Source organism: Lynx canadensis, chromosome B2 (genome assembly GCF_007474595.2).
Source record: "Lynx canadensis isolate LIC74 chromosome B2, mLynCan4.pri.v2, whole genome shotgun sequence".
Lineage (NCBI taxonomy): Eukaryota > Metazoa > Chordata > Mammalia > Carnivora > Felidae > Lynx > Lynx canadensis.
Window position 1 is genome coordinate 35599468 of NC_044307.1, and position 26203 is coordinate 35625670.

Genomic DNA, 26203 nt, shown 5'->3' on the forward strand with positions numbered 1-26203 from the left:
CTCAGGTCATGGTCTCATGGTCCGTGAGTTCCAGCCCCACGTTGGGCTCTGTGCTGACAGCTTAAAGCCTGGAGCCTGCTTTGGATTCTGTGTGTATGTCTCTCTCTCTGCCCCTCCCCTGCTTACACTCCGTTTCTCTCTGTCTCAAAAATAAACAAACATTAAAATGTCTAACTTCAGTTGAACAATTCACTCCGTTCTATGTAATTAATTCTTGTCCTGCTGGATCTTGGGGGAGCTGGCTGCTTCTGGACTCAAGTGTCCTAGAAATTGTCAGTCCACCAGTTCAGTCTGAGGGTCGGCTAATGTCAGCTCAGAATCCTTGTACCCAAGTGAAACAACAGAAACAGAGGTATCAGAAGCATAGAACCTGGTGCAGTTCTTTCCCACAAGTCTTTGGGTCAGACCTTTGTGGCCTGCAGATTTTACCGGAGACTTCAGGACAAAATAGGAAAGCAGAAACTTATTTGGTAACGAGACTGAAAAGCTGTAATTATTTATTACAGTAACTAATATTGTCAGAGTAGAAGAGAGTAAAGTTCTTTGTTGGGATACTGCACATAATGATTTCATAAGGGTTTGATCAGTGCTCCCCCTGAAAGTAAGCACTTGCAAAGGCATTGAGAAATCTCCAGGGCCTTCCCATAAAGCATGAAATTTCTGAAATAGTGTATTAATGACATTTTACCTACATAAAGCTTGAACATCTCTTCTAATTTGGTAGTTCTTCTGATGATGCTCTTTTTTTAACCCAAACCATAAATAAATAAATAAGTAAATAAATAAATAAATAAATATTGTTTTTAAATTTAACCTTCACCCTCCTAACCCAAGCCATATTTGATGTCAGATTTTGTTACAGTTTATACTCTCAGTTTTGATTTTCATCTACATGCAACAAATACTGCAAGATTTCTTTTTTTTTTTAATTTTTAAAAATATTGATCTATTTTTGAGAGAGAGAGACAGACAGACAGAGCGCAAGGGGAAGAGGCAGATAGAGAGGGAGACACAGACTCCGAAGCAGGCTTCAGGGTCTGAGCTGTCAGCACAGAGCCCGATGTGGGGCTCGAACCCATGAACTGTGAGATCATGACCCAAGTCAAAGTTGGACGTTTAACTGACTGAGCCACCTAGGCGCCCTGCAACTCTGCCCCAATTAAACACTAATTCCCATTCTCCTTTCTCCCCATCCTCTAGAAGCCCCCATTCTACTTTCTGTCTCCATGAATTGGACCACTCTGGGTCCCTCGTATAACTGGAAAAATACAATATTTGTCTTTTTGTGACTGGCTTCTTTCACTTAGCATGATGTCTTTGACGTTCATTCATGTTATATATAGCATGTGTCACAATTTCCTTCCTTTTTAAGGCTGAGTAATATTCCACTGTATGTATAGACCACATTTTGTCTTTCTGTTCATCCCTCAATGGACACGTGTGTTGTTTCCATCTTTGGGCTATTGTGAATAGTGTACAAATATCTACTTGAATCTCTGCTTTGCCTTGCACAACTATTTAAAGTGGCAGGAATGAATTGACTCATTAACATGACTCAAAGGTCTAGCTGCTCTCTTGCACATAAAAATAAGAAGTAAAAGGATATAAACTTAAAATCATGCTTAGCAATGTTTTAGCTTTTCTTTTTCTTTCTCTCTCTTTTTTTTTTTTTTTTGAGAGAAAAAGAAAGAGAGAGAGTGGGGGGGGAGAGGGGCAAGAGGGAGAGGGGAGAGAATCTTAAACAGGCTGCATGCCCAGCACAGAGCCCAACATAGGGCTCAGTCCCATGATGGTGGCATCAGGACCTGAGCCAAAATCAAAAGTAAGACATTTAGCCGACTGAGTCACCCAGGTGCCCCAATGTTTCAGTTTTTCTCAGAAACTGTCCAGGTAGCCAAAAATTCCTTCTTTTCTTTTCTTTTCTTTTCTTTTCTTTTCTTTTCTTTTCTTTTCTTTTCTTTTCTTTAAGTTTATTTATTTACTTTGAGAGAGAAAGAGATGGGGGAGGGGCAGAGAGAGAGGAAGAAAGAGAGAGAATCCCAAGCAGTCTCTGCATTGTCAGTGCAGAGCCCAAAGCAGTGCTTGAAATAATGAACTGAGCCCGAACTCACCATCTGTGAGATCGTGACATGAGCTGAAATCAAGAGTTGGATGCTTAACAGACTGAGCCACTCAGGCACCCCCTAAAATTCTTTATTAATTAATATTAATTCATGTTTTTAAAGTTACCTAAGGATCTTGGAATTGTGTAATGAGTCAATTTAGTTGAACCCAAATTTACATTTTTATAATCTTAAACATTATGTGAGGATTATGTTGGATTTTTTTTTTAATTTTTTTTCAACGTTTATTTATTTTTGGGACAGAGAGAGACAGAGCATGAACGGGGGAGGGGCAGAGAGAGAGGGAGACACAGAATCGGAAACAGGCTCCAGGCTCTGAGCCATCAGCCCAGAGCCTGACGCGGGGCTCGAACCCACGGACCACGAGATCGTGACCTGGCTGAAGTCGGACGCTTAACCAACTGTGCCACCCAGGCGCCCCTATGTTGGATTATTTGATTAGTGAGACAAAATCAGAAGTGTGGAAAATTCAGATTAACTAGTTTCTTCACAAAAAAGAAATCCAGGGGCGTCTGGGTGGCTCATTTGGTTAAGCGGCCGACTTCGGCTCAGGTCATGATCTCGCAGTCCGTGAATTCGAGCCCCGCGTCAGGCTCTGTACTGACAGCTCAGAGCCTGGAGCCTGTTTCAGATTCTGTGTCTCCCTCTCTCTGACCCTCCCCCATTCATGCTCTGTCTCTCTCTGTCTCAAAAATAAATAAACGTTAAAAAAATAAATAAATAAAAAAACAAAAACAAAAAAAGAAATCCAGATCTTATAAAAAGTAGAAAGTATAATTGTACGATACTTAGTATAAAGCAGAGAAAACACAGATATTATTTATATTTTATAAGCAAAATTATTAAACCAATTTAATTTAGCCAAAGATCCACATTAATTACATTAACTTGGTTCCTTAAAAGCTTTCTGAGCTAGCAATTTCTTTTAAGACGGATTTAAAAAAAAAAATCTAGCACAGGGGCACCTGACTGGCTCAGTTGGTTAAGCATCCGACTTTGACTCAGGTCATAATCTCAGGTTGGTGATTTCAAGCCCCGTGTCGGGCTCTGTGCTGATAGCTCAGAGCCTGGAACCTGCTTTCGATTCTGTGTCTCCCTCTCTCTCTGCCCCTCCCCCACTCATGCTCTGTCTCTCTCTCAAAAATAAACATTAAAAAAAATTTTTTTTTTAATCTAGCACATTTAAAGCATTAGAAGCTCAGTTTCTTTATTTTCTGTGATTTGGGGGGAAATTAGATTTATATAAACACTTATTTGTCTCTATAAACCAATCAACACAGAACCCCTGTAAGAGACATAGTACTCTAAGTCATTAATACCCTCCAGATGCAGAAAAATATTTCATACTCACAGAAGAGTTAAAGGTATTTCTGAATTACAGACATGTAGACACATAGATACACAGACACAGTGGCTTCATATCCACAACTCACAGGCCACAGGTCAAAAGTAAACACAGGCACATGAAACTCACCTGTCCAGATCTCAAAGAGTTGTTCTCCTTCCCAGTGGGTACAAAATGCTTCGCCACTTTGGAGCACACGTAGAAAAACCACCATCACCACCACCACCAAAGATCAGCAAATCAGGTTTTCTGTTGCCTCTCAATCAATAGACACTAGACACTAGGTCTGTATCATGCGTCCGACAGACATCAGCAATGGCCGGTCCATAAAATTGAATTCCCCATCATGGCGGCCACCAAAAATGAAAACACAAAATCAGCGAGGAAAAAAAAAAAAAAGACAACAACAACATAAGAAACAGCAATGGGGCGCCTGGGTGGCTCAGTTGGTTAAACATCTGACTTCGGCTCAGGTCATAATCTCACGGTTCATGGGTTTGAGCCCTGCATCAGGCTCCGTGCTGATGGCTTGGAGCCTGGAGCCTGCTTCAGATTCTGTGTCTCCCTCCCTGTCTGCTCATCCCCCTCTCGTGCTCCCTCTCTCAAAATAAATAAATAAATAAATAAATAAATAAACAAACAAACAAACATTAAAAATTTTTTTAGAAACAGAGTCAGCAAACCTAAAGTTCTGTCACACATGGGATTCCCTCCAAGAGCCAAGAGAGAAAGTGCTTGGGTTCACAGAGACCATGAAAGGCACCTCTCCAGTACCGTAGGTTGCTTGGTTCTGACATCTGAGTTTACTGGGGCATCTCCATGAAACCTCCCAAACTCTTAAAATATAATTTTCAAAAAGATAAAATTATTACCCTTGGGCAAAAATAAAATAAAGCCATCTCAAAGACTCTGTTTAGCTCATTAATTAATGAGAGATATTATGAATGGTTGAAAGAGCATTTAAAAAGCTGAATAACAAAGAGGTGTTACAATGAGATGGCTGAGTTCGATTTTTAAAAGCTGGTTAATGTACAACAGGCCATGAATCTTTGAGGTTATCTGTTCCAGCAGATGAAAATTGTTTACATCTCTCCTGGACAAAATCTACAGGTTAATGTGTGACTTCATTTAGTCTGGGACCTCCAGTCTGTGCCGGGGGAGGAAATGAAGTACATTCCTATAGTCTAGAAGATGCTTGGGTGGCCTTTGCCCCTGTGGAATGCTGAAAGAACGTGCCGTCAACCTTTCGGACTTATTTTCAAATTCCAGATAATTCTTTTGGATACTGATAAACACATTCTGGGGAGGATTAGCTACTCTCCTTTATTAGGATCCTAAAGGGTGAGACTCAGAACAGATAAGTTTTGATGTTGGATGGAGAAAGGGAAAAAATGTGGAGAAAGGTCAAGGCCGTGCTGAGGGGGGTGCTGTCTTGGGTGGGGTCCTGGAGCCTCAAGGGTAGGCCATGGGACAGGTTGGGGCTGGGACTCCAAAGTTGGGGAGAGGGGAGATAGGAGTGGCTGAAGGCAAACACCTCTTTTTTTAATTAAAAAAACTTTTTTTAATATTTATTCATTTTTGAGAGAGAGAGAGAGAGAGAGAGCACGCCTGAGTGGGGAGGGGCAGAGAGAGAGGGAGACACAGACTCCGAAGCAGGCTCCAGACTCTGAGCAGTCAGCACAGAGCCCAGTTCGGGGCTCGAACCCACCGACCGTGAGATCATGACCTGAGACGAAGTCGGTTGGATGCTCAACCGACTGAGCCGAACAGACGTCCCCAAACACCTCTTCTTCTTGAGGGTGGCCCAGAGTCTTCCCCAGTGGGAACAGCACCCAATCTACCTCTTCCTTGCAGGTGGCCAAGTTCAGCTTCCTGAGTGGCGAGGAGGAGCTGGAGATGATCTTTGACTGGGTGGATGTGGAGCAGAAGGGACGCCTCTCCCTTGAAGAATTCAGCTCTGGGCTCAGTATGTCTGTCCTGGGAGGGCCTCTGGGGACTTGCTACACAGCCAGGAGTCCCATGCAGTGTGCCCAGTACGGGGAGGCTGGCCCGACAGGAAAGGCAATAGAGGACCTCACCACACACTTGAGAGCAATTCAGGGCGTGGATGACAATACGGATTATTCTGGAGATGAGGATACTAAGCCTGTGTGGGCAGGCAGCTGGTTTAAGACAGAGCTCCGTCTTAAAACTCTAACCCAGGAGGCCTGTTCACTTCTTTTACCACCAGCGAGAGCAGTTCATTGGCTGGGGGCTCCCCTTAGCACCACCCCCCTCCTCCAGGGAGGCCCCCAGGCTTACTTTCTGATGCCTCACTTGTGTTCTCCCCCAAAAAAGGCTTCCCTTGAGCAAGAAGTTAAACACCCCCATTCTTGGGACCACAAGCCTCGTTTCTGCCTGAGGAAAGCTTTGGTTAAGGGAATTTCAGGCCCCAGGGAGCAGCAGAGGGTGATATTTAGTGGTTGAGGACTTCCCTGACCCTTTGTCCCCGTTGGGCAGGGCTACTCCAACACCCGATTCTCAAGACAGTCCCAAAAGGACCCAAAGAGACCAAGGCTGGCAGGGTACATTATTTCCACTGATCTTCTCAATAAGGGTATACCTTCCAGCCCAGGGAATGGAACGTGTGATGTCCTTGCAGAGGCCCTGCAAAGCACAGCTCGGCCTTAAATGTCAGCAAAGCCATCCAGAGTTCTCAGGTCTGCTGAGTCTCCAAAAGTTTGGGGGACAACAGAGAGGGAGGCCAGGAATCTGCATTTACACGTTGTAAAACGGGCGGAGTATAACTTAAGTAGATTCCCAAGGTCGATAGGACGAACGTATGAACATGGCCCTGTATAAATGTGACCAACGCAGATACAGTTATCTCCCCAAGGGCTGAAGCAGGGCAAGATGGGAGATGGGGGGTGGGGGGTGAGCCCAGCCCCACTCTGCTGCCTTTTGTCCCCTCTGTCCCACAGAGAACGTCTTCGGCTCCAGCACCCACGGGGTCCGCAGAAAGAGGCCAGTGCCCTCCGAGAGGGAATCTGCAGCCGTCAGCCTCCCGGTGCTGGAGGAGGCTGACCCTGAGGAGAAGGAGGCGTTCTTCGCATTCATACAGCAGCTGGGGGCAGGCCACTTACTTCCCGAGTAAGGCTGGCGCTGTGTGTGGGGGCGGGCCCTGCCAGTCCGTGGGGGCGAGAACTCACCCGGACTCGGTGTCAAGGTGGGAGGCCACCAGATAGAGCTGGGTGCAAATCCTGGTGTGGCCACTTGTTAGCTGTGTGACTGTGGGCCAGTGGCCTAACCTTTGACCTCTGTTTCCCAGCTGCAGTGAGTTTAAGAGCAGTTGTGAGATTAAATGAAGCCCGTGTGGAGGGTGTCTGCTCTTGAGGAGTCCCTCCCACCACCACTCGCTCCCCCTGTCCTGCCCTATATGACTGCTCCCCAGGATTGGTGGGTTGGGGGTATCAGGCTCCCCAGGGTACTCACATTCTTAAAAACACGACTCACTGAGGGTGCCTTTCTTGACCCACAAAGAGGATCCCCCGATTGGAGTGGTTTCAGGTACGGTGAGGCCCTGGGCTGGACAGGTTTGGAGATGGGGAGGGATTTTCTCCAAACTGTCTCAGCCCCTGGGCTCATGGGGTTCACTCATGCTCAGAGAAGGGGGATCCTGCCTCTCTCACGTCTCCCAGGTCCCGCCGGGTCTCTTAGAGCCGGCAAGGGAACCACTGTTGCCCGTTTACCTACCTCAGGGGGCTCTGTGAGGACAGGCGCTCAGAAGGTGGGGCCAGGAGTGGTGGGGCATGCAGCGTGGGACTTAGGGTATAGGCTGGCAGGGCAGGTGTGGTGGGGAGCCATCTGCCCACTTGGCAGCTTGGCCTGGGCTCAGCCCTCCGGCATCTGTCTTCATGACTTAATTAAATCTGTGTGAAAGCAGCATTTGTCGAGTGCCAGCCATGGGCCAGGCTCCAAACTGATGCTTTCACTGGGCAAGTCGCATTCTCCAGCGACCTTACTGGGCAGGTATCAGCCTCCCCATTTTACAAACAAGCCCAGAGAGGGCATGGGAGTTACCAAAGTCACACAGCTACAGAGCGGGACAGGAGAGAAGGCAATGGAAGCCCTGGGCCGTCAGGCCCCCGAGGCCCACCCCCCCCCCCCCACGCCATAATTCATCACCAAACCGTGGAGAGATGAAGGGCTGTGGGGGTTCACGAAGGGAGAGGTTCTGGCCAAGGTTCCTGGAGGAGGTGGGAACTTGAATTGTACCTGGTAGGGTGTAAAGAGGTTTACGCGGCCCAGGTGCCCGGGTCTCCTGGAGTGTTGCCATTAAAATGGAGAAGTGGGCCCCCTGCCTCCTGGTCCCACCTCATATCTAATCTCTGGCTACCCCCCCCTTCCCCAGGCAGGCAGAGATCTGGCAGCTGTGGGGGAAGCTGCGGCAGGAGGAGCCCCAGCTGGCAGGCAACCTGGAGGGCTTTCTGGCCAGGATGACCAGCCGCCTGCAGGAGGCACAGGCCGACAAAGAGGCTTTGGAGCTGACCCTGCGGAAGTGAGTGGGGCTGGTGCGGAGTACGTGCTCTCTGCCGTTTGGCTGAATGCGAATTGGATTCCCTCGGCTCCAGAAGCATAGAGGCCTGGGTGGGATTCACCACAGGGCCCAGGAGCTGATGGGGGGCAGAGCTGAGCTGGAAGAAGGGATGGCTTGGGGGGCCTGATGAGGAGGACAGAGCTGGGCCTCAGCAGTGATGGGGATGGCAAGTGTGTCTCAGTGCAGGGCCACCGTGGCACCCACCTCCAGGGACATCGGTCTTGTAGATTATGACGCATGTGGCAACCCTGGGTTTGGTGTGGACGTAGCCCTGCCAGGGAGTCTGAGTTTGGGGGTGGGGATGGTGACGCGGGAAGCGGCGATGGAGTGAGGGGGGCAACAGGGACCATGGGGCAGGGCCAGGGGAACCAACATCTTGGTGATGGCTACAGGAGTCAGCATGATGACCGATGTCAAGGGCATAGGGGTCAGGGGCTGTTACTGGCACGACTATTCCCTGGGTGGCAGGGGTGAGTAGGTCAGAGGCTATTACTGGGATGACTGCTCTCAGGGTGGCAGGGGTCCGTGGCTCCTGAGGTGAGCAGTGGGATGGACCCTAAACCCAGGCCCAGTCCACCCCTGCCAGCAGCAGGGTCCCGGGGTGCTGACGTGCCACCCGCCTCTCACCCCTGCCAGGCGGGACTCTGATCACCTTCGAGAGGTGCAACAGCTCTATGAGGAAATGGAGCAGCAGATCCTCCGGGAGAAGCAGCAGCTGCAGGCCGAGGTGGCCTCCCCTGGCAGCCCGCCCCTTCCCCCCTGCCCTGGACTCGCTGCGGGGGCGAGTAGCGGGGCCAGAGACCGGCCAGTGGGGGCAGCGGGGAGGCTGCTGGGAGTAGGTCCTGTCACCGCACCCACCCCCAGCTGGCATTCCCGAGAGAGGGGGTGGGGAGAGCTGTGCCTGAGCCCCCTGCCCGTCTCTGCCAGGCCTCGCTCTCCGGGCCTGTCTCCTTGTGGCCACCATCTAGGCCTGCGTCAGGGAAGTTGTCCTGAGATCCCTCCCTGCCGGGGCGTCCTGGACCCAGGCCCCGGGCCTGGATGAGGTGGAGTGTGGGGAGGCCCGGCCCTGCTGGGGCTTAGAGTGTGCAGCGCTGGGGCTGAAACCTGTCTGCTCTGCAGAGCGACTCCCGGGGCCTGGCCTTCAGCTCCCAGATGCAGGAGGTCCTGGAGGCCAAGGAGCGTGAATTTCAGCGGCTGACTGAGGGCCAGAGGGAGGTGAGTGACAGCGCTTCCCTGGGAGCCCGATTTCTGAGCACAGGCTCTGACACCCATCTCCTGAGAATTCATGGGGCTGGCTGGGCTCCCGTATAAGAGCGGCCCCCTTTGCTGAGATGAGGCCAGGCAGTGCCGAGGGACCGCTGGGAAGGTCCAGGTTCAAATCCCTGCCATTGCAATTAAGAGCCATGCAAATCTGAGGCAACAACTTTGCTTGTCTTGGCCTTAGTTTCCCCATCTGTAAAATGGGAATAGCCACATCTACTACATCTCCCAGGCTAGTTTTGTCAAATGAGGTAATAAATGGGAAAGCACTTTGAAACAGGAAAGCACCGGGCAAATGTGAGAGCTCAACGTTGGAGAGGCTCAGTGGCAGGGTGGTATTCGGCTTTTGTCTCCACTGTCCGCTGAGTGACCTTGGGCAGGTTTTTAACCTCTCTGAGCCTTGGTTTCCTCATCGGAGAAATGGAGATCAGAACTCTTACTCTAAAAGGCCGCTGAGGGGCGCCTGGGTGGCTCGGTCGGTTGAGCGTCCAACTTCGGCTCAGGTCATGATCTCACGGTCCGTGAGTTTGAGCCCCGCATCACGCTCTGTGCTGACCGCTCAGAGCCTGGAGCCTGTTTCAGATTCTGTGTCTCCCTCTCTCTCTGCCCCTCCCCTGTTCATGTTCTGTCTCTCTCTGTCTCAAAAATAAATAAAAACGTTAAAAAAAATTAAAAAATAAATAAATAAAAGGCCACTGGGATGACAACAGATGCCATATCTGAGGGCCTGGCGTGGTGCCTGGCACATAGTAGGTGCTTTACACATCACAGTTGTTACTGTCTCTGAGTCTGACCTAGCTCCTTGCTGCCCTGATGCCCCAGGGCTCATGGCCTGTGGTCTCTTCCAGTTGGCATTGTGACTAAGTCTTTGGGTCTGAGGCCCTGCCCTACCATCCCTTCCTTTCTCAACTCCCAGACCACCACCCTTAGTAAACTCGCCAGGACAACCAGCTGTCCTTCAGCAATGGACAAGGTTCCCAGAGCCTTTCCCACCGTTGCCTTGACTGGCCCTGTCACCTGGTCTCACCTTCCCAAGGGGCTGATTTCTAGGTGCCTCCACAACAGCTGCTCCTTGGAAATGGAGGCAGACCCCTTTGGCCAAGGGAGGAGATTGGACTTTCCACATGGGGCCATTTTGTCCCATCCCCTGCCAACGTGAAGGGTCTCCCCCGAGGTCATTCATTCCTTCACCTAATGATTATTTATGGCGCACCTACCAGTGCCTGGTACTGTTCTAGGTTCTGGGGGACATGACAGACACAAACCCCTGCCCATGGAGTTACAGCCTTAGTCAGGAAGATAGATGACCAACAAAATTAGCAGGTAAAATCTATAACATGTGAAATAATGCTAAGGAGAAGAAGAGAAGCAGGGTGGGGGGATAGAAAGGTTTTGACAGGGGAGTCCAGGAAGACCTCACTGAGTTGATGACATTGGAGCGAGGACCTGAAGGAGATGAGGGGTGGGCCGTGTGACATCTGGGGGAGTGCGGTCCAGGCAGAGAGAACAGCGAGGGCAAAGGTCCTGAGGTAGACACGTGCTATGAATGTTCCAGAAGCAGCCAGGAGACCTGTGGCTGGAGCAGACAGAGGGAGGGGAGAGTAGTGAAGGGGGAGGCCCGAGACCCTGTGGGGTGGGAGGGACTCTGCAAGGCCCAGGATGCCCCGGTGCAGGTTTCACCTTCCACTCTGAGTGTTCCAGCTGCGTGCCATCTCCGAGTCATGTGACTTGCTGTTGGCTCGGGAGCTCCCAGCGGACCAGATGGGGTTCGGAGATGAGCAACCATCACAGAGCTTTGAGCAGAGGAGGGTGTGATCCCATTCACGTGGCAGGCCCTTGTGGTGCTGCAGTGTGTGTTCCTTATACAATTCCCTCTCTCCTCCCTACCCCAGCAATTCAAATGTCTCTCCTGGGTGGGAGGTAATGGAGCTTGTTAGGCCAATAAGGGGTTACCCCCCCAATCCTTTGTGTGTGTGTGTGTGTGTGTGTGTGTGTGTGTGTGTTTAAGTTCATTTATTTTGAGGGAGAGAGAGAGCGCGCAGGGGAGGGAGCAGAATGAGAGGGAGACAGAGAATCCCAAGCAGGCTCCGCACTGTCAGCACAGAGCCCGATGTGGGGCTCGAACTCAAGAACCCTGAGTTTACGAGCTGAGCCAAAATCAAGAGTCGGCCGCTCAACCACCTGAGCCACCCGGGCACCCCCCTCCAATGTTATGTTGAAGCTCGGTCTCCAGAAGCCTGGGGTCTGTACCCAGAAGCCTGGGGTCTGTACCCCACGGTGGCCTTTGGAGGCTGTTTGTCGCCCTGGAAGGCAGCTGGGCTTCTCCCCTCCTCATGCCCCGCCTCCTGCAGCTGGAGGCCCAGGTCCAGTTCCTCAGCAGCACACATCAGGAGGCCAACGCGGAGAACCGGCAGCTTCGGGAGGCCGAGCGTGACCTGGCTGGGCGGCTGGAGGAGGCGCAGGAGCAACTGCAGGTGACCAGGGGGCGTCTGAATGCCGCCAGGGGCCACGTGTCCTGGCAGACGGAGGAGGAACCAAGGCAAGTAGCTGCCATCCCTGGGCTGAGGTGGGGACCAGGGGCTTCCTGAGAGAGGTGAGGGAGTTCTCTGAGGCTCTGGTCAGCACCCAGAACACCCCCAGAATCTCCCTCCTTAAGCTTTACAACAACCATGCCAGGCTGACAGTCTCATGCCCGCTTCTCAGACAAGGAAAGTAAGGCACAGAGAGGGGAAAGTCATGTGTCAAGGTCACACAACTGGGATTCACACACACACACACACACACACACACACACACACACGGTCTAGTGTGGTAATGGACCCCAGGCAGGTACTCACTCTACCTGTTACAGCCCAGAGGAGTGAGATGGGCCAGGATGGTCAGGGGAGGCTTCCTGGAGGAGGTGAGGCTTCATACAGGCCCCGAAGGATGGGCAGGATTGGTTGAGGGGGAGGAAGGGGGTGCGTGCAGGGTGAGAAGGACTGCCCGAGCAGAGAGAGACCGGGAGGGGGGCCAGCTGTGAGGCGTTACCGATGGGGAGACATGTAAGCGGGGTTGGTATGACATCTATCTGCCCCTCTCCTGACCTTAGCTTCCTAAACCCTTTCTAGTGTCCCCAGGGCAGGTGAGGAGAAAGCTCCAGACACCAAGGCAGTCTCCTCAGAGGAGGCCCCCCTGCCTGGACTGTTTGGGGATGAGGATGACTGGGACCAGCTCCTGGACAGCTTCAACACCTCCTCGCGCAGAGCCCTGCAGCTCTCCTGGAGCCCACCCTCCACCCCGAGAGCCCCGGCAGGCCCCCAGACGCCCCGAGTAGTCAGGCAGATCTCCATCTCGGAGCTGCATTCTTTGCCGATTGGTCAGGGGCCACCTTCAGATCTGGATGGGGCTCCAAGGAGCCCCACGGGGGCACCCTCCAGGGCCACGGAGGGGAAAGGAGTGGACGTGGGTGGGCAGGACATCAGTCCAGAGCAGCCTGTCCAGCCTCACAGCCTGGAACCTAAGGAGGAGTCAGGGCCCGGCCCCGAGGCCATCTTCCACGGGAGTTCCCCAGGGGCCCCGAGTGAGGAGTCAGGGAGCCTAGTGGCAGCTGCACTCAAAATGCTCATTCCTTTGGAGGATGCACCCCCTCCTCCGGTGACCTCCTCTCCTCCCCAGGCCCCAGCTGGGCCCAGCGAACAGCTCCAGGCCTCATACTCAGATGACGACAAGAGCCCAGAGCCCGGGCCTGTCCCAGTCAAGCCGCCCAGGCAGAGAGAGGCCCTCCTGCAACAGGACCCACACGCCACTGGCTCTGAGCCAGGACTGGGGTCCCCAGGAGCCGGAACCCCCACACTGGGGCTGGCTGAGCCCTCCCAGGATCCAGAGCCTGTGGGTCGGGCTCCCACGGAGGGATTGGAGCAGGGCCAGCTGGGCCCTGGTGCGCAGGAGGGCCATCCTGGAGGGCCAAGAGAAGCTCACAGCCAGGTCCTCGGGCCAGAAGGCCTGCCCACCCTTTCCCGCAAGAGTCTAGAAGAAGAGCCCAAGGTCGAGGAAAGGAAACAGGTGGATCAAGGAAGGCTAGACCTCAGTTCAGGGCAGTCCACTGAGGCTCATGGCCTGAGAACGGGGCATTCAGAATACCCCCAGCAAGACGGCCTGCCTGCCCCTCGCCCGCATGACGTACCGCAGGCTCAGGCTGAAGCAGGGGCCCCTGCTTCTAGAAAACAGTCACCTCCACTGGACTCTCCCCATGAGGGGGCTCAGCGCGGGGATGGAGCAGGGCCCCGGGAGCCCACACAGGACCTCCCCACCATGGTTGAGCTGGAAACCCACCCCATGCCCTCACCTACAGCTGCTCATACAGAAGAACAAGGCTCCCTACGACCCAGGGAGCCAAGGGCAGAGAACAGGCCTGAAGACCCAGGAAGTGACTCCAAGGAGGCTGAGCTGACCCCATCCTCAGGGTCCCTCACTGCCAACGAGCCTCCAGCCAACCCTGATTACCTCTTTCACATCGTCTTCCTGGGAGACTCAAACGTGGGCAAAACATCCTTCCTACACCTGCTGCACAAAAACGCCTTCACCCCTGGGCTGGCAGCTACTGTGGGTAAGAGCCCACCTGGGCCGGGGGTGCGGGGGAGAGGGGGGAGGAGGCTGGGACGGAGGGGAAACCCAGGGCCCGGGGCCAAGGGGCTGGAGCAGGGCCAGAGAGAGCCGTCTCCGGGGAAGCTGCAGGTTCTCCTGGCCACGGGCCCTGCATTAGACTTTATTTTATGTGGGCATAATCTTACTATTTTACTAATTATCTCTAATTATAGGTAATTTGCTTTGCTGCATTGATCTGATTAGTTTATAATGTGCCACATCAACAAAGCACCCTGCAATTTAGGGGCCAATGCTGGTTGATGGTGAAAACAAGCAAGTCTCCGCCCACATGGGCCGTGGGCAGGCCACTGCGGGGGGTCCCTGCTGCTCACATTTGTTCAGGATCAACCCCCGGGCCAGTTAGCCAAGCTCTGGCAGGAAGTTGTCTTGGGCAAGTTGAACACTTTACACAGAATGTATTTCTAGAGTAGGGTCAGTTAGTACCTGAGTTCAAATCCCCTCTCTGCCACTGGCTAGCAGTATGAACTTGGGGAAGTTATTTAACCCCTCTGGGCTCCCAAACCCTCATCTGCATATAATGGGGACAAGAGTGCTAACTTCCTAGAATGGTTGTAAGGATTACTTCCGTCCGTACATGTCAAGTCTTAGAATAATATCTGGCATGTCATAAGTGCTCAATAAATAGTTTTTTATTATTATTATTAAGTTTTTTAAATGTTTTTTATTTATTTTTGAGGGGGGGAGGGGCAGAGAGAGAGGGAGACAGAATCCGAAGCAGGCTCCAGGCTCTGAGCTGTCAGCACAGAGCCCGACGCGGGGCTCGAACCCACCAACTGCGAGATCATGACGTGAGCCAAAGTCTGGCGCTTAACTGACTGAACCACCCAGGCACCCCTGTTTTTATTGTTATTATTGTAAGTAAATATTTGATAATGTCTAATTCAGTGGCCCCTGCAAATGAAATGTCCCCAACCACAAAGACTCCTCTACCTAAAAACGTCAGGATATATGACCACTTGTCATCGTATAGAGCCACAGAAATGCAAGCTCAGGAATGAAGAGGAGACCCACTTAGGCACAAAGACGGGGGAGATCCGTGTGTTCGTGTCAGTCAGGGTGCAGGCTGTCTGGGGACCAGTGCCAGGCCAGTGAGTAAATGACAGCCTTCATGCACAAGAGGCTCTAAGACAAGTTCTCAAACTTTTTTCTAAGAATCCTAACCTGGGGAACCAGTTAAGAGTGCAGCGTCCTTGGGAGTAGGGAACTCATAGCAGGCCTGGTCTGATGTTGAGCGGGGTCACAGGGTCTGCAAGGCCACTGTTATTAATCACTAAGTTATTGGTTACTGACTACTACAGTGCCCAAGCCTGTCTTACATGTCTTATTCCTTACAGAAGCCCTCCCTGTATTAAATGATCTGCCTCCATTATTATGTGATAAGAAGGTCCCACAGAATTCAATCAAGAAAAACACAGGTTGCAAAATTGTAAAAAGACAGGTTGAGCCTGCGCTCACTGCTAGGCAGCTTGGGAGTGTCTGAGATCCAGGTGGGTGAGACAAATCTGTCCCAGGGCCAGCTGCGGTTTGGTGCCCCCTGGTGGCTGCCATCCATCTGGCTTTATTATCCATGGGGACGATTCTGGCTTCCCCAGTCTTGAACATTTCCCCACCCAGCGTCACCTCTTCCATTCTCACCCCCTCTCAGAAGAACAGGGCTAGATGGAGTCCCAGAGCCAGAGCCAAATGGGTTATATCTGAATGTGCATTTTCCATAGCCCCATTTTACAGATGAGGGAAACAGATCATTGAAGACCTGGTTAACTTTCCTGCCCTCGCTGGGGCCCAAAGTTCATAGCCATAGTCTCCTGCCTTCAAAGCACACGCCCTACCCTCTTCTGGGTCTTACCCTCTCCTGGGTTCAGCATTACTCTCTCCCTGGGGAGATTCCTTCGGAAAGAGGTCATTGTCATACTCTTAATGTAAATAGCAGATTCCTTGGGAAGGAGATCACTTCTATTCTTAACGGCATGTTTGGGGGACAGTATGGGGGCCGTATGGGTGGACTGAAGAGGGGGTGGACAGGGAGGTAGAACAGCGGGGGTAATGGGGGGGGGGTTATGAAAGAGTCGTTTGTAGGTTACACGGTGGGTATTTAAGCCGAAGCTGGATATTATCACCGGGGGTTGGATTAGACCATCTCGGAGGTTCCTGCAGACCCTGGGCTTCCTAAGACATTCAGGAAAGAGGGCAGTAAAGAGAAGTAAATGCTACAGACTTCTGCATCACCATTCTGCAGTCAGGTCTCCCAGGTGGTCACTTCCTGTGGAGAGCATGGGCAGTGGGGGGAGGGAGGTGGTCCGTGGTTTTGACTGCCTCCGGGGAGAGCAGCAGGTGTTCACGGAGGTCACCATAAGAGACGGAGGAAAGTCTCTACTAGCTCAGGGCTGATATGAGGAGGCACCCCTTTCCTGAGCTGGCCTGGGGCCTACAGTGGGCCCTGTAGGAAAGGGACAAAGAAGCCCCTCTCACTCACCCCCTACTCTGCCGGATTTCCTTGGGAAGTGGGGATTGGCAGGAAGGTGCACCCCAAACTTTCTACACTTCCCCGGGATTTCACTCTTACCTTCATATCTCCAGGGACAGAGAGGGTCTGAAAGCATGACCACGGCAGGGGTGCACCTGGGAAATTTGAAGGGCTAGGGTTCAGGGAGATGAGAATAGTGATGAGGGGCGCCTGGGCGGCTCGGTTAAGCGTCCGACTTCAGCTCAGGTCATGATCTCACAGTTCGTGTGTTCGAGCCCCGCGTCAGATTCTACGCTGACAGTGCAGAGCCTTTTTGGGATTCTCTCTCTCCCATTCTCTCTGACCCTCCCCTGCTCATGCGTGCTCTCTCTCAAAATAAATAAACAAACATTAAAAATAAAAAGAATAATGGTGAAAATGATCACCTCTCAAGAACCCCCTCCGGAAACTGGGCTGAACCTCAAACATAAGTCATTTAATTCTCCCAACCACTCTGCGATGTGCGTCCTTTTGTTTTATTTTAAAACCATTATTATTATTATTATTATTTACAGATAGTTATTTATTTACTTAAGTGAGCTCTACACCCAACGTGGGGCTTGAACTCAAGACCCTGAGATCAAGAGCCGCGTGCTCTCCCAACTGAGCCAGCCAGGCGCCCCGGTGCGGGTCTTTTTAAATTGTCATCTTGCATGGGGCGCCTGGGTGGCTCAGTCGGTTAAGCATCCGACTTCGGCTCAGGTCACGATCTCACGGTCCGTGAGTTCAAGCCCCGCGTCGGGCTCTGTGCTGACAGCTCAGAGCCTGGAGCCTGTTTCAGATTCTGTGTCTCCCTCTTTCTCTGACCCTCCCCTGTTCATGCTCTCTCTCTCTGTCTCAAAAATAAATAACCGTTAAAAAAAATAAACTGTCATCTTGCAGATGAGAAAGGGAGGCTCAGAGAGGTACAGTGACCTGCCTGGGGTCACAAAGCTAGCAGCTGAGGGCGGGCAGCTGACAGCATTGCTCCTTCCGCCCTCCTAGGCTGTCTGTTTCTACCCTGCTGTTGTCTGTTCCATAATTAGAAACGAAACAGGGAGTATTCTAAAAATAAAATAATGAAACTGGTTTTCTTGAGGGACCTGAGCAATAAACATTGCTGTACGGTGGGAAGACGGATATGTTCACAGAGGTCGAAACAACGCAAGGTGCCTCGAACTGGCACTGACCGCCAGGGTGTGGGAGTGCGGTGGGGGCAGTGAAGCCCACAGGCTAGGTGGTCAGGAGAGGCTTCTTGGCAGATGTGGGCCCTTGTGTACGGATGGGATTTGGAGAGCTGAGGGGAAGCCCGGCAGCCCGAGGGGCTGGTACCGGGGACAGGTCTTGGCTGGAAGCCCTGGATGGTAACTTAGAAGCGGACCTGATGCCCTCTGTGTGTCCTAGGTGTGGATTTTCGGGTCAAAACTCTGCTGGTGGACAACAAGCGCTTCGCGCTGCAGCTCTGGGACACGGCTGGCCAGGAGAGGTAACCGGCCCTGTCTGTAATCGTGGTGTCAGGGCCGCTGAGGTACAGCGGGGTGGAGGGCAGCCCTGACCTCGAAGAGTCTAACGTAGGCAAGAGGCAACCACGTGCATGAAAGGTATCCAGCCCCTAAGGATTTAGGAGGCTGGGGAAGGAGAGGTGAGTCAAGCCCCGGTGGGGTAGGTGACCCAAGGGCCCCTCGGCCTGACAGGGCAGCTGGCAGGGCCATCCCCGCATGGCCTGCAGGGACGGCTGCCCATCGCCTGTTCTGAAAACGCCAGCTTGCCCCTTTGCAGTTAGGCAGTAGTGATCGAAACTTAAAAGGCATATTTTCTGGGGAGCCTGGGCACCTCGGCTGAGCGTCTAACTCTTGGTTTCGGCTCATGCCATGATCCCAGGGTCGTGGGATCAAAGCCCACGTCCTCTCTCTCTCCCCCACTCTGTCCCCCTCCCCCGCTCATGCTATTTCTCTCTCTCTCTTTAAAAAAAAAAAAAAAAAAAGCCACATCTTCTTTGACCCAGCAGCTCTGCTTCCAGAAACTTACTCTGCTGATCAACTCATACATGACTGTAGTCTCGACACGTTCAAAACAACATCACTTATGTTGTGAAACACCGGGAATGACCAAAACGTCTGGAATGGTGGCCCAGCTGATTCTACCCAATATGTAGAATAGTATGAAGCCACAAAAGAGATTGAGCGTTCTCCCCATGCACCCGTGGGGAGACACCTCCAAGACTTTTTACGAATTCAAAAGGCAAAGTACAGATTACTGAGCATTAACGAATACAGTGAGGACTTTACACTGTGTTTACCATGTGTGTGCGTGTATGCACATATACAGTTGTGTGTGTTCATAAAATCCCTCTGGAAACTGCTAACCCTGGCTGCCCCCGGGGAGGGAGACTGAGTGGCGGCAGGATGGGGGTGGTGGCGGGGGGGGGGGCGGTGTCAGACTTTTCACTGGGTGCTGGCTGGTACCTTCTGAAGTCTGAGCCATGAGAACCGTTACCTATTCAACGAGAACTACCCTGTGAGAAGGAAAACTCTGGAAAGCAATTAGAAGCAGGTGAGGCTCCTTGCCCCACTTTGCAGATGAAGTAGCTAAGGCCTGGAGAGGCCAGGGCATGGGGTCAGCCCCCCAGGCCTGGCCTCACGCAGACCGTCTGGGCAGGTACCACAGCGTGACTCGGCAGCTACTCCGAAAGGCTGATGGAGTGGTACTCATGTACGACGTCACCTCCCAGGAGAGCTTTGCCCACGTGCGCCACTGGCTGGACTGTCTCCAGGTGAGCCGATGGCTGCTGGGGTTGGCCCCAGTTTGGGGAACCAAGAGGGAACTTGCACCCTGCCCACACCCTCCCTTTCTCCCAGGATTACAAATGACACAGCAGACTCGTGGGTGATGCGGCCCGCTGAGGGCAGGTGGCTGGATGGGCCGGGGGCATCGGCACACAAAGAAACCACAACCACATAGTACCACCTCCCAAACAAACTACTTCCTTTATCTTATGAACATTTCTTTCCTATATGCAGTAGCTTGGGGGTGTCTTCTTAACACCTGGGAATAATGCAAGTGTAGCGACACTCTAAGTGATAAGTCATCCGTCCACCTGTCTCTAGTTCTCGCCCCGTGTGCTTAGTTGACACACACATACTGAAATTCTGCAGCATGGGCTAGCACCGCAGAGGGGTGTGAAGGAAGACGTGTTGTCTTCTCTGTGGGAGTTTCTAGTCTAGTTGAAGAGAAGCCAACGAAGTAGGATAAGGTGATATATGAAGGAGGCTGGGCTCTGGGTCTGACAGGACCTAGGTGTGAATCCCAACTACCCTGCCCCAACTCTGTGACCTCGGACACGTGACTTAGCTTCTCTGAACTTCGATTTTCCAGCTTCTCTCAGACAGTTGTTAGGATTAACTGACATCATTGCCTTTAGCACAATGCTGGGTATATAGTAAGCACTCAGTAAACAGAAGCTTAGCAGCAGTAGTAGTAGTCATGAAACCACTAGGAAATGAGCCAAGCCGGCCTGTGTAATCAGGCACCGGGCTGTTCAGCACAGGCAGGAAGAGAAGGGCATGGGCGGGAACAATCCTGGAAGGCCTGCTAGGGGAGGCACTTTTGAGGCTGGCCTCGGAAAATGGCTGACAAGTTTGTAGACGGAGAGGACGGGCTGACTCACTGTCCACCGAAGGGTGTGGAGTGGGTGTGACCCGGAAAGGCGGTCATGGGGGTGGGGGAGGGGCAGGGTGTGCTTAGTCAGCTCCCTGGAGGGCGGGGCCGCGTCCACCCAGGGCCTGGCACAGCATAGCAGGCACCCAGCACGTGTGGCTGAGGGAATGTGTTCTGTGTGCAGGACTCAGGGTCCGATGGGGTGGTCGTGCTTCTCCTGGGAAACAAGATGGACTGTGAGGAGAAACGGCAGGTGCCCACCGAGGCCGGGCAGCAGCTGGCCCAGGTGAGCACCCGGGCATCAGGCCCTCACCCAGCCTGGACTGGGCAGACCCCTCCCTGGAGGTTAGTGGACAGGTCACCCCGGCCTGGCTAACCGAGAAGGACCCGTTGCCCGTTCCTGCCCCTGCCCCTGCCCTGCCAAAGGCCGGGTCAGAGTGGACAGCGGCCTGGCCCCCTCTATTTCTGACCTACCCTGTTCTTAGGCCCAAACGTGAAGCTGTGATGGTGGGCGTGACATTGACCCTCACGTTGAACTAGCAGTTCTCCATTCTGACCCCCACAAAAATATCTTCCGAGTAAAGAAAGGTTTTAAAAGCTTCACTTAAAATTCCCAATCAAATCTTACTTTTCTCTCTGGTCTCTAATTAACATAGCATTCCTTCTAATTTATTCTATCTTAGGACTCAAAATTCTTCTCTGGCGAGAGCGCATCAAAAGCCCCACCACCAGGCAGTGGATACTATTTATTTACGAATAGAATTTGGCCACTTTCCAGAAACTCTGGAGAATAATAGAGAAGGAAAAAAGAACCCACCCCTTGCCCCACCTCTGCTACAACCCCTCTTGGCATTTCCATATTGTATTTCCTTCCCCTTCTCTTTTCTCGTAATCATGAGGTCATCACTGTGGCTCCTGGTTGGCGGGAATTTTTCCCTCTTAAATGTAGTGGCTCATCTCTTTGACATGGTAATTCCTCCTCTGGCAATTTATCCTGAGGAAAGAATCAGAAATAATAATCCCTAAGAGAATAGCGTAATGGATACCCGCGTGTAATGTATAATCAAGAATGTTTACGTGAGGATGTTATTTACAGTATTATTTATAAGAACAGACATTTGGCAGGGGGTGGTGGTCAAATTGTGGAGGTTCATGGGAGAGGCTAGCATTTGCCATTAAGAATCCCGTCCCAGAAAAAATATTTGAGGGTGTGGAGGAAATGCTTTCAATATAACGTGAAGTCAAAAGAACAACTGGTCTTCTGAATCCTGTGAGGTTGCTGATATTTGACCGGGGCCCCGTCAAACTAGCCATTGCATATGCTTTAATCCAACAGTACAATGACCTTGAGCCCACCCTACCCCAAAGGGTTATATAAAACAGAGCGAGGGGCGCCTGGGTGGCTCAGTCGGTTAAGCGTCCGACTTCAGCTCAGGTCACGATCTCACGGTCTGTGAGTTCGAGCCCCGCGTCGGGCTCTGTGCTGACAACTCAGAGCCTGGAGCCTGCTTCGGATTCTGTGTCTCCCTCTCTCTCTGACCGTCCCCTGTTCATGCTCTGTATCTTTCTGTCTCAAAAATAAACATTAAAAAAATAAAAAAAATAAAAATAAAACAGAGCGAAAAGATATATATCAAACACTAACAGGAGTGGTTTATATTTTGCACCTATACATTTTTAGAAACGTTTATTCATTTTTGAGAGAGAGAGTGTGAGCAGGGGAAGGGCAGAGAGGGAGTGGGACAGAGGATTCCAAGTGGGCTCTGTGCGAGCGGCAGGGAGCCCGATGTGGGGCTTGAGCTCACGAACCATGATCATGACCTGAGCCAAAGTCAGACGCCCGACCGACTGAGCCACCCAGGCGCCCCTGCACTTACACTTTTTGAATGCTGTATTTTCCAGTATTTCCCCCAGTTGAATATTTTTGAAATAAAAAACCCCACACAACTAATGGTTTAAAATGCCCCCGGAGGGGGGCACCGGGGTGGCTCAGTTGGTTGACTGTCTGACTTCAGCTCAGGTCATGACTTCGCTGTTCCTGGGTTTGGGCCCCTGCACTGACAGCTCAGAGCCTGGAGCCTGCTTCACATTCTGTGTGTGTGTCTCTCTCTGCCCCTCCCCTGCTGTGCTCTCTCGCTCTCTCTCTCACACACACACAAATAGACATTAAAAAAATATATCCTGGGGCACCTGGGTGACTCAGTCAGTTAAGCGTCCGACTTCGGCTCAGGTCATGATCTCACAGTTCGTGAGTTCGAGCCCCGCATCGGGCTCTGTGCTGACAGCTCAGAGCCTGGAGCTTGCTTCACATTCTGTGTCTCCCTCTCTCTCTGCCCCTTCCCTGCTCATGCTGTGTCTCTCTCTGTCTCAAGAATAAATAAATATTAAAAAAAAATTAAAAAAATATATATATATCCCCAGGGACATTTCTCCAAGTTGGGACACGGGCTTTCCACCATTGCTCTGTGGGCTCTGGAACGTTTCCGGGGTGGCATCTTTAGCATGGTGGCTGGCCAGGGTGGAGAGGGCCAGTGGGCAGGACCAGGGCTGGGACCAGTGGCCACACGGAGAAGGGGCTGCCTCGCTTGTTGTGGTTGGCCTAGGGACTTACTGGGTGGGAATCTGTCTGATGGCCAGGGCTTTGGCGGTGGGGGCGGCCACCAGGATGCTCAGTGTGCTCTCCGAGGGCACCCATACCCCTGTCTGTCTGCAGGAGCTGGGAGTCTCCTTTGGGGAGTGCAGCGCCGCCCTAGGTCACAACATCCAGGAGTCCATGATGAACCTGGCCCGGTGAGTGCCACCCCCCCCTCCCCACCCCGAGAGCCTCCTGGGCAGCCTCCAGACCCCTCCTGAGGGAGGGAAGGCCCACTCTGAGGAAGCACTGCGACAACGCAGGGCTCACACTCTGGGGAAGGACAGAGAGCACTGTGCAGAGAGTCCGAAGCCAGTTCTACCAACGCCGTTGACTGCATCACCTCCTAAAAGTCTCACGTGCCCTGTCTGAGCCTTGGCTTTCTCCTCTGTGCAGTGTGGTGGGACAGAGAGAGTCACTTTCCTGCTCCCAGCCTTCTAGTAACTCCCACTAGATCTAGAATAAAATCCCAATGCCTCGCAGTGGCCTTCCTCATCTCCCCTGTCCCTGCGTGCATGAGTACGTGCACACTCACTCAGCTCCAGCTGTTTAGGAGGGGACCCTCCCTGACCACTCCCCATCCCACCACTATTCTGGATCCCTGTCCTCTGTTTGTGTCTTTCAAAGCCCTTCTTGGGGCGCCTGGGTGACTCAGTCAGTGAAGCATCCAACTCTTGATTTTGGCTCAGGTGGTGATCTCGCGGTTCGGGAGTTCGGGCCCCGCGTCGGGCTCTGCGCTGACAGCGGGGAGCCTGCTTGGGGTTCTCTTTCTCTCCCCCTCTCTCTGCCCCTCCTCCTCCCTGGCTTGTGCTCTCGTCTCTCTCAAAATAAACAAACTTTAAAAAAAAAAAAAACCTTCATGGGGCACCTGGGTGGCTCAGTCGGTTAAGCGGCCAACTTCAGCTCAGGTCACGATCTCACGGTCTGTGAGTTCGAGCCCCGCGTCGGGCTCTGTGCTGACCGCTCAGAGCCTGGAGCCTGTTTCAGATTCTGTGTCTCCCTCTCTCTCTGACCCTCCCCCGTTCATGCTCTGTCTCTCTCTGTCTCAAAAATAAATAAACATTAAAAAAATTTTGAAAAAACAAAACAAAACAAAACAAAAACCCTTCTTGACAAATCGTAATCACAGGTGCATTTGTCTGCTTCCTTGTTGCTGTCGGCCTCCTGCACCAGACTGTAGCTCCAGGAGGGCAGTGCCGCGTCTGTTTTGTTCAGCCCCTCCCTCCACACCCAGGGCCCAGCACATACTAGGTGCCCAAGAAATGAATGAAATGGGTAAGGCGGACGGGGTACTAGGCCAGATGATCTGGAAGGCCCTTCTCTGACAAAGCAGCCGGGGCGAGCTTGCCAAACCACGCACCCGATCACACTGTGATGGCCTCTGATCCAAAACTGCTCAACGGATTCCCTCGGCTGTAGAACAGAAGCCCGGGTTCCTGAATGTGGTTTCCAGGCCCCTGGGGGCGCTGACCCCCTGTTGCCTACAAGGCCTCTTTCTGGGCCCGTCAGTCTTTTAGGCTTTGGGAGTTAGCGCAGTGGTCCCCACACAGTAAATATAATCTGAGCAAGTGAATGAACCCATGAGCTTCTTTTATTTCCCCAATCCCCAGCTCTCTTTTGACACCGAGCCTTTGCCCCCTGCCTGGAATGCACCCTGCTTTTCTGCTAGCGAACCCTTGTACGCCGCTGGGTCTCAGCTCTGACGCTGCCTCCTTCCTCCGTAAATCCCTGGAGAACCTGGTGTGCGGTCCCTCGGCGTGCTTCCCCATTCCTGGGTTCTGACAGCCCCTTCTCCTCTCTGTCTCCCTTACCACTCGAGGCAAGGACATGCCGGCTTCACTGTCCCATTCAGAGTCCCTTGCACCAAGCCTGGCACACAGTAGTCTGGAAAGGATGCCAGGAAAGAGAGGGCAAAAGTCTCCATGGCCCCATTTTTCCGGTGCCGTGTGGAATGCAGGACGGGAACAGAGCAGGGGGGGGAAGAGAGGTAGCTCAGGGGATGCAATGCCCCAGCCCCACAGCTGCACCCGCAGGTCCCTCCCTGCTGCCCCGGCAAGGTGAGACAGAGGACTGATGTCTGGGACTGATGACAGAGGACTGATGTCACACAGGTCACTCAAGATGCAGGAAGACCGTCTGAAGGACTCCCTGGTGGAGGTGGCCCCCAAGAGGCCATCCAAGAGCTCTGTCTGCTGCTTCTGACCATCTGGCCCAGCCAGGACAGGACGGCACCCCTCGGGTTTCCTGTTCCTCGGCTCCTGTCCCACCTGCCTGGACACAGCAATGACAGAGACGGCCAGCTCGGATGTTCAGGAAAACCCCTCCTCCGGTCAGGACTCGGATCCCAGGGTAGGGCTGCACTAACGCTGCCCTTTGCACTCTGAAGAAGGACTTTGCTGAGGTGATGGTGGTGAAAACTCTTTAAAGAAAGGAAGAGTCTAGAAAAATGAATGAAGGAAAGCACACCACATTCTTGGGCACACATCTCTGGGTGGTAAAATTGCAGGGTGAATGTGCGGAGGTGTTATTTCGCTTTTTATATGTATTTGTATTTCCAGATCTTCTGCAATGATTCGGTGTTCTTGATATAATCAAAATGAAAAATAAACGCTAAGGAGAGGGAGAGAAACTTCCCTGGGAGCTTGCTTCGGGGCTGACTGCTAACGGACACAGCCTGTTAATGACAAAATACTCTTTATTCAAGCAGTCCCCCTGTTTCGTGCCTGCCAAAGCTGGTGAACCTTGTCCCATTCACCCCTGTTTGCAAGCATGGAGTTCCTTCCGAGCAGAATCCGAGTCTGGGGAAAGAGCAATGTTCTGATGGCCCCTGACAAGCCCTGTTCCTCCTGTCTCCTGTCCCCCCCTCCCCCACTTCCTTTCCCCCAGACCTGACTCTAAGGGGTCGCATTCAAAGGTCACCTGCTCTAATGCCAAGATGTCCCCTGGTGCAGCTCTCTGCCCTCAGTCGTCAGTCTCTGGGTGCTCTCGAGGTCCAGCTGGGGTGTGGCTGGTGGGGCCTGGGGAGCAGCAGAGACACTGGCCGCGGGTCACTCGTGGGCTCCTCTTTGGAGCTTTTGTAGGGATTCCCAGAACTGCACAACATTTGCCTCCTGAAAGGTACAGCCCCCCCGGGCTGCGGTCTCCCGTGCCCTTAAGGAGCTTGTTTCGAGAATCTTAGGGAGACGGCCCCTCAGTGTTGGACTATCTCCCGTCACGTATGTTTGTCGTGATTGTTGTCCCTGTCATCTTACCGCTAACCGCAACGACACCCACCATGTCCTGTTGGCCAGCGTGTGCAGGATGCAGGGTGCGTAACGATAACTTCGTGATCCTTCAATCCTGGTGAATTCCCCAGCTGAATCCAAGGAAACCCCGGTTCCGTGGGGGAGACAAACAGAGACAGTTCCAAGAGAAAGAGGTACAGAGCAAGAGCCTGTAGGAGAGGAAGGGAGGGCGGGAGGTGGAAGACAGAGCTTGCCTA

The 26203-nt window shown here is 52.5% G+C and overlaps 1 protein-coding gene across 2 annotated transcripts in view; it reads left to right on the top strand.

Moving 5' to 3' along the window:
- The window catches only part of RAB44 (RAB44, member RAS oncogene family), a 34732-nt gene extending 9076 nt beyond the window's left edge, over nt 1–25656 (top strand). Inside the window, exons 3-14 of one of the 2 annotated variants that reach the window (XM_030315381.1) lie at nt 5323–5434; nt 6429–6597; nt 7859–8005; nt 8681–8771; nt 9164–9259; nt 11656–11843; nt 12415–13892; nt 17838–17919; nt 19092–19206; nt 20275–20376; nt 22804–22880; nt 24834–25017. In XM_030315381.1, coding sequence (XP_030171241.1) covers nt 5323–5434; nt 6429–6597; nt 7859–8005; nt 8681–8771; nt 9164–9259; nt 11656–11843; nt 12415–13892; nt 17838–17919; nt 19092–19206; nt 20275–20376; nt 22804–22880; nt 24834–24924 — 2748 coding nt within the window. In that variant the 3' untranslated portion in view covers nt 24925–25017. Of the gene's footprint in view, nt 1–5322; nt 5435–6428; nt 6598–7858; nt 8006–8680; nt 8772–9163; nt 9260–11655; nt 11844–12414; nt 13893–17837; nt 17920–19091; nt 19207–20274; nt 20377–22803; nt 22881–24833 lie in introns of both variants that reach the window. The other variant, XM_032593154.1, reaches the window with a different exon arrangement.
- Nucleotides 25657–26203: the final 547 nt, after the last annotated feature.